Source organism: Carassius auratus, unplaced genomic scaffold (genome assembly GCF_003368295.1).
Source record: "Carassius auratus strain Wakin unplaced genomic scaffold, ASM336829v1 scaf_tig00035641, whole genome shotgun sequence".
In the NCBI taxonomy this organism is placed as follows: domain Eukaryota; kingdom Metazoa; phylum Chordata; class Actinopteri; order Cypriniformes; family Cyprinidae; genus Carassius; species Carassius auratus.
In genome coordinates, this window is record NW_020526251.1 from 46,150 (window position 1) to 54,489 (window position 8,340).

The following is an 8,340-nucleotide window of genomic DNA, read 5'->3' on the forward strand; positions in this document are numbered from 1 at the left end:
TAGCAGACACCGTTATATATTTCTTTGTGTATAAGTCTAAAAAGCAGGATGATTTATGTGCTATGATCGTACAATTTAGCACACTGAGAACATTATAGTCTTCAAAACTTTATTATTAGATTGCAATGTGCAGGGCACCAGCATAGAGAAAGAAAGCTGATATAAATGGCACAAGACTCTGAAGTGGTTTGCAGGTGGTCGTCGGCTCCATCAGCATCAGAAGTACTTGGTGGGATCTGATTTGTCACACATCTGAACGTGAACATGGGAAGTGATTCCAGGATAAACCGTCTGCATTGGGAGCAGAGTTCCAATCTTTTCCCCTTTCTTCAGGGTCCCAGAGTAACTGACCGGCTTAACATAGAACAGCTTGAAGCAGAGACCTGCCAGAAACATCATGTGGGGAGATATGAGATTAATGTGAGATTATGAATTTGATGTAAGAAATCTTTTTCCACATGCCCTATAATAGTAGTAGTATTTTATCAAACAAGCACTTTATTTTCTACAAACATGAAAGTCTATAAAAGTAAGTTGCGCTGCACTGTTATTAATGCTTTTACAACATAAAACAGGTGTGATGTAAGTACAAACCTTCTCCGCGCAAGTTAATGCCATCATTGATAGCATTGTTCTTTATGTATGGTGCAGCTTTGCCGTTCAGCGTCACATCAAATGGAGCATAAACTGTGGCTCCGTCAGCACACACAATGTCAAGACCCCCATGTTTCCGTTTTCCACCATCTCTGCAGCACAAACACGCATTGAAGAATAATTCACCTCAAAATTAGCATTCTGTCATCATTCACTCAACATGATCAAATGTACGTTTACACAATCTTCTTCCCTCTGATAGACTGTACAGTAGCTCGCAAATCTTAAAGTACAATAAGACACGATGTGTCACGTTAGATATGAGTTCAGTGTCATCAAACATTATTTGATGTTGTGTGTCTTGTGTGAATAATAATGTTAGGACACATCAATTTCCACTGTATAAAGGCCTTGTCTGTCTGCAAAATATCTTATGTTTAAACTAAATAAGATACATATTTAAAACTAAATGAGAGTGTGTGAATGATGTTGATTTTAAAATATATGTTGTCTATGGCGCAGATTAAAGATCTTTGGTAACGTTGAGGTTTTGAGTAGTATCAAGTCTGTGGTAACACACTCAAAACAAAAGAATGATATCAATATTTCATAACATGGCCTCCACTGTGTGTGTCATCAATGACTTCTGAGGAGAGCTATGAGGAGAGGTCAAAGAAAACGATTGTTTGAGAAATAGAGTTCTATATAAGTGGAGTCAGAGGAAACCCAAACAAAACACAATTTACCGGCTGGCCCCATAGCTTCCACAGCCATACTTCGTATCACATCCTCTTTTGCGGTTACTTGAGTTCCCACTGCAGAGGGGGCCAAATTTCACTGTGAAATTAAAATCATTTTCTGTGTTACTTTATGCTCTGCCTGTTGTTATGTTTTCTGCCTGTTTGTCTTTTTCTTCATTTACACTTCATACCTTGACTAGCATCAACACGACAGCTGCAAATCACTGAAAAAGAGACACACATTGAGACTTGAATTTGCATAATTAAGTTTTTTTGTTTAAATGTTTTTGCAATATTTACTTTGCATATTTACTCTTTTCGCAATGTTTGTAATGACACCGTAAAACATCAGTAAATTTTAGCAAATCTTAAAATGGTGACTGAAACTCATATTAAAACTCATTTTGTTTGCGAGAAGATGTTTTCTGTGTTTAATTTAACCACATTAAATGTGAATTTAGAACGAATTATGCTTCATTTGTGCAATAGATTTGAGCTTTTTTTTTTACTCATAAGCAGCGTTTACAAGTTAAGTTTTAGGATTGAAGGGAATCATTTTTTAGGTTTAAAGAACATTTTCAATATAAAGCAAATGTCATTTTTTTTATTAAATTGTTCCTTACCAGCCAAGAGCAGAAAACTGAAAAGGATGTAAAGTCTCATAGTCCTGTAAGTGTTTGTTTTCAGATGCTATCTTCTCTGCAGTCGTCCTCAATCTGGTAGAAGATTTAACTGTGAGTTTTTATATTTTGACTGGAGTCATGTGGAAATTCTGTGGAAATTCTGATTTCAACACTCATACACAAAGTCCAAAAAAAAAATCACATTGCATAACAGCAAAAAAGGGGAACAGCAGACCACACTCTCATTTAAATACATTTTGTATTGCAGTGAGAATCATCAAAACATACAATGTAAACTAAACTCTTACATTCACTCCACTAAGTTTCAATTCTTCGAGATTTATACATCATCTGAAAGCTGAAAAAAATGTAGCTTTACATTTAGGTATAGTTTAGTAGGATAGGACAATATTTGGACGAGATACAACATATTTGAATATCTGGAATCTGAGGGTGACAAAAATCTAAATACTGAGAGAATCGCCTTTAAAGTTGTCCAAATTAATTCTTAAATGCATATTAGTAATCAAAAATTACGTTTTGATATATTTACAGTATGAAATTTACAAAATATCTACATGGAACATGATCTTATTACCCTAATGATATTTGGCATAAAAGATTAAGACTTAAGACTTTTGTGATCCAGGGTCACATATACGTATGTACTGTATGTATGACCCTTTTTAGTAATACATGTAGTACATAGTCCCACTTCATCAATGTTTAATCTAAACTGATTGACAGTGTGCATGCTAGGGGGGAATACCAGTTTACAAATGAATGTTTGCAAAAAGCAAATAAAGTCTGCCCTTTGTTCTTCTTAAATAAATAAATGATAAAATCACAACACTTTTAAATCACTGAATGTGGGAAACCAAGTGAACAGAACACTGTTTCTAGGAATGTCATTAGACGTTTCAGTGACAAGCAAGAGTTTGTGGAGCGTGTCTAAAGGGTGTAATGTACTGTATCATTAAAGAAGCTAGAAGTCAAAAAATAAACTAGTTGAATTGTTGTAGTCTGATTGCAAAAACACAGCACATAATCAGTTCAGCTTTCAGATGTTATGCCAGGTATTTCATGTTTCTCCTTTTCTGTTTCTGCTGGGATTTTCAACTCTGACAGGACAAAGCAAAAATTGAGAAAATCGGTTCAAACACAGTTTGACAAAACAGAAGTGGAAGAATGAAATAAAAGGTCTTGTGATCTAGTCTAGTCAATCTACGGCATCTTACAAACCAGACATACTGTACATACTCTTTTGTGTGTTCATGAATATAATAATGCACACTTTTGTATTCAGTATTGTAACAAACAAACAAACAATGATAATTACAATGTTTAAATAATAATTTTGTTACACTGTGCAAAATTTCCAAATTGATAGTTTGCGTTCTTAATCTGTATAAGTAGTCTCAGAGACTGACAAAGAAACTTACTGTTGAATTGGCCGTGAAATATACAACAACTTACATTTCTACCTGTTTGTAATCAATGACGGGCTTTTCTGTAAAAATGGATCGTATTCAATAAGACAAGGGTCAGTACGTTGCAGTTAAATTAAAGTGGTTTATTTTGTGGAAACTGAATCATCCTCTTTTTAAGCAAATCTGCATGTGTTATGGAAATCTGTCAATAACACTTCTTCAGTTCAATCAGGCTAATATACACATTTTCAAATTTTCTTCATCCTTCTTTTCTTTAAAACTGACTCTTGGCAAGTTCCTTTACTCATGGCAAGCAAAAAAAAATTACAATTTGTATCCTTTGCAAATAAAGTTTTCATATATATTTATTTTTTCTCACCACATAAGAAAGTGTCAAGTGTCAAGAAAGTGTCAAGAAACTATAACAGAATCACTTCCAGAGTAAATTCCAAGTTACCTGTATTGATCACCCATAAAGATACATGATATCATATCTATACCATTTCAATTCAATAAAAAAATATATATATATATATATGTTTTTGATTAGCATACACATAAACTGGTATGTGATACACAGGTATATGAAATAGTGTAATCAAATATTTATAATGTGTGATTTTTAGTTCTCAAATCAAGTCATATTAAGGTGTTTCTGTATGTTGTCAGCACAAAAAGAAAAAAGCACAATGCAATCATCAGTTCTTGACATATAGTAAGAGACATGGATTTGGATTTTATGTGGTTCAGCACTTCCTACTTATTCAGATACATAACAAAGCTATTGTTTTTCATACATGCTGCTATTGCAAAAACAGGCACACTAAAGGCATTTTAGTCCTCCGTTTGCTAATTAATGATTAATATATAAACCACAATTATACTGTCACATGTCCAGTATACTGTATGTTACATGGCTGAAATGCACATTACATTTTACCTTCCAATGTTTGAATTTGATAAATGTAATGAGTGTTTAGTTCAGTTAAATTAAATTAATTATATTCCAGTTTTGTTTTATAAATATAAGTGAATAGACTGTTCACTATAATATAATATAATATAATATAATATAATATAATATAATATAATATAATATAATATAATATAATATAATATAATCTTTAAGGCTAGTTTGCACTGCCCTTACAAACACTGACTTTGTCTGGGTTTTGTTGGATACATGCATGAAATGCATGACTGTTTATATCAGTGTTAAAATGACAATTTTCCAACATTATTAATCTAGTAGTCAACTTTAAGCCTAAGAGATTGCTGAGCCAAACAGCAGCCAACGCATTCAAATTTTAGATGCCAACATGCATGCAAGAAAGCCTGAAAGCATGACTACTGTTGTATGTTGCCTTGCCTCTTTAAATGTTTTTAAATATATCTATTTGTCTCCTGTATCACAAATGACTAAAGGAAATAAGGAGGAAATTAATTAACATCTCCTCATGCCAGTTTTCCCTGTGCAAATGAAACTAATTTTAAGGTATATACACGGATAGGCAGACTGACAGATGGGTTATATAACCTGAGTTTGAGTTACATACTGTAACCTGATATCTTCTGATTCGCGTGCCTGCTGTGCTAACCTCATGATCAAGCTTTTGTGTCAGACCTGCTCATCTTTGATAGTAAGGTCCTCTTTGTCCTAGATTCTGAGGAGGATTCTGAATCAGACCAGGAGCATCTGAGGGTCTCCCATAACTTCTTTCTGAAATCCTTAGACACATAATAAAAGATGATAGGATCTAAGCAGCTGTTGAAGGTGCTGAAAGACAAAGTGATCTGGTATGGAACATAAAGGTCAAAGTTTGATTTGGAGTAATGCAAAAGCAAGAGAATGTTACTAGGCAATAAGCAAACCACAAAAACAATTAATATCAGCACAGTCACTCTAATTGCATGAGCAAAACGCTGCCTATCAGCCATAAGGGTGTGTAACACTGCAGAATAGCAGAACAGCACAACCAGCAGTGGAAGCAGGAAACAGAGGGAGAAGAGAGTAGTAAAGTATGGCAGGAAGTATGTTGTATGCTGTTCTATAGGTAGTGCATCATGGCAAGTTGTTATAGGGAGATTGGCTATCTTATAGGACTGTTGTGAGGCTAACAAGGGCACAACAGCAGCTAAAACCACTAGCCAAACCAAAACACTCATATAGACAGAATTCTTGTTACTTCTAAGCATCTTTGCACCAAAAGGGTGAACAAGAGCTACATAGCGATCCATAGCGATCAGTGCCAGACAAACCACTGAGCCGTACATGTTTCCATAGAAGAGCCCAGTTACAACCCGACAGAATGGGTCTCCAAATGTCCAGTTGTTGCCCAGGAAGTGGTAGACGATACGGAAGGGGAGCACCAGCAGTAGCAGAAGATCGCAGATGGTGAGGTTGATCAGCAAAATGGTGGATGGGAGCTTCTTAGTTCGCAAGAGCAGCACCCAGAGGGCCAACAGGTTTGTGGGAAGTCCAATGAAAAAGGCGAAGAAGCAGAGAAGAGGAACCACTAGTGTAAAGCTGTAGCTCTGCATCTGCTCCTTATACTCCTCTTGAATGGAATTATTAATCAGAGGAAAGATCCGACCCTCTAAGAGGAAAAAAGACAGATTTGTCAGCCTTATTTATATCTTGTTACTTTTCCTAAGAATGGCAGAATAGAATCACAATGTAGGATCACCCAGAAAGCAATCAAAAAACCAGCTGCAGACCCTTCAACTTTCTGAATGCATGCTGCATTTATATAGTATAAAGATTGTTAAATGTTTATGTTTGGTTACATACATACGTATAGTGCAGAATCTTAAATATTTATAAGCATTTTTCCATAAATTGTTTTTAAACTTTAAAGGTTCTTTATTTTTAAATGAAATTAGACCTCATTATGTTTGTGTGACAAAGCACATTGTGCATTTAAACCATTCCGTTAAATCACAGTTCATGTAAATGTGCTGCACACACACACACATTTAGAGATCGTAGATCGCCCTGGGCACAGAAAGAAACATTCAGAAGCACAGAACTTGTCATCATTGCTGCCCGCGACCTTCATTCATAAAACAGCTTCGATACTCAAGTACTACTTTTTATTTCTCTTCAAGTGGAGATAAAATCAATGTTTTTGAGAGAGATGAAAGTTGCATGTGTGAATTACAGTGTCTCTCTCAAACAGTGAAGCTGTGTTTAGTTACTTTAGTTACAAATTTACTGGTGTTAATCAGAAAATGCCAAAGAGGCTGAAGACCGCTGGTCTAAATGATGAGATGAAACCCAACTTTGGGTCAGATATGGACAAACCCAACTGTTGGATTACATTTTTTATTAAATTAATAATCCCAAAAGTTGTGTTAGTCCATATTTGACCTAAAGTTGGGCTGAAACAACCCAGCATTTTTTAGAGTGAAAGTTAAAACTGACAAAATGTTATAGTCTAACTTTAAGGAAAAATTCAGATGTTTAAAATACAATATATATAATTTTGACATAGGGCAAAATGTCAGTCAACCTTTCAATGGTCTTATCAGAACTTATGCTTTTTGTCTCTTAATTATGGCTTAATTATTTTTATGTCATATTTATAATTTTTATATAGCCTAATAATTTTGATTTCTTCTATGGCTTTTTATCTCACAATTTAAGATTATTTGCTCATAATTATGACTTTTTATCTCGTAGGCTACTTATGACTAGCCCATCTCATATGTCTCATGTCTCTATCTCATGTTTTTTTAATATGTTGTGAAATGGCTTCCATGACATGAGGATGAGTAAATTATTAAATAATTTACTTTTAAATAATGTTCATTTACCCATTCAATAAACACTCATTATTATTTAAAAAAAAAAAAAAATCACTTTAAAAAGATCACTCTTTTGTAGCCTACTAGCAGGGCACCGGAATGGAATTTTAGAGAGGTTTATCACAAATAAAGTGTTCAAATGGTCGTGATCCTGGCTGGTTATTCATATCACTCCATAAAACGTCGACCATTTAAAAGAACAAAGTCACATGAACATAAATCATTACCTGCCAGAAGTCACGTGACCTGCAGCCAGTTAGGAAATAGGGATTGAATTCCTAATAAAATGTATGCCAGATGTGTTAGAATCTCATGTCTGTGCATGTGTACAGCTCAGTGCCGCCCACACATTCTTTAGCTTTTTTTTTTTTTTTTTTTACCTACATTATATCCGAACTACCTTGTGTGAAAGTCAAGGGAGATTTATAGTTTAAGCAATAATTTATATTTTATTCTCTCTGATTCTGATTCTAATAGTGCTTATTGTGCGTAGCCTATTATTTTACGTTTTTTTTTTTTTTTTTTTTTTTCCAGTTAGCCTATGTTGTTGACAAAATGATGACCTTTTCATATGAAAACTATACACTGGATACTGGTATTAACCTTAAAGTTATTAATATTATGAGAATCAATAGCTACTTACTTTTAAGGATTGTCGTGTTATTTGAGCTGTTCACCTCTGAAGTTGATGAGACGGGAAGAAAAATGAGGAGACAGAGAAAATGCACTGGCGTAAATAAGAAAAACGTCATGGTCCTGAAACTTCAGTCTCTTTAAATACAAGCTTTAAAGATTTTTTTTTAAGGTGAAATCTCTCCCCGTCTAGATTATTTTCTAGCGGTGTGCTATTCAAAGGTTTTTCAGGTTGTAGAAGAACCCGTCCACTGCGCTTCTTTGCTGTTTAGCCTATCCTCTATTATTCCGCTAGCGTTTGTCTCTTGGTATATTAAGCAGAACGTTGTTTTGATAGTTTTCTTATCTTCGGTGGTTTCTCATCCCGCCCCCTCGTGATCTTATCAGCCAATGAGTCTCTCTTGACTGTTCCTCTATCTGTGTCTGTGGAAACAGATTTAAGTCGCTGTCTCACTTTTTACACGTCTCTCCTGCTTTAGGCTACTTCATATGGGTTTTGTAACTCAGATTGCT

At 34.6% G+C, this 8,340-nt stretch overlaps 2 protein-coding genes across 2 annotated transcripts; both read right to left on the bottom strand.

Moving 5' to 3' along the window:
- Positions 1-92: 92 nt before the first annotated feature.
- Positions 93-2,070, bottom strand: LOC113082047 (leukocyte cell-derived chemotaxin-2). Its single transcript, XM_026253977.1, has 5 exons — positions 1,958-2,070; positions 1,526-1,558; positions 1,341-1,431; positions 595-746; positions 93-383 (listed from the first exon to the last, which is right to left on the bottom strand). Exons 1-5 carry the CDS (start codon positions 1,995-1,997, stop codon positions 217-219), a joined length of 483 nt encoding a protein of 160 aa, XP_026109762.1. The 5' UTR covers positions 1,998-2,070; the 3' UTR covers positions 93-216.
- A 1,445-nt stretch (positions 2,071-3,515) lies between these two features.
- Positions 3,516-8,139, bottom strand: LOC113082046 (proteinase-activated receptor 4). The gene is made up of 2 exons (XM_026253976.1): positions 7,838-8,139; positions 3,516-5,984 (listed from the first exon to the last, which is right to left on the bottom strand). The coding sequence occupies exons 1-2, from the start codon at positions 7,944-7,946 to the stop codon at positions 4,993-4,995; spliced, it is 1,101 nt and encodes a 366-aa protein (XP_026109761.1). The 5' UTR covers positions 7,947-8,139; the 3' UTR covers positions 3,516-4,992.
- Between the last annotated feature and the right edge of the window lie 201 nt (positions 8,140-8,340).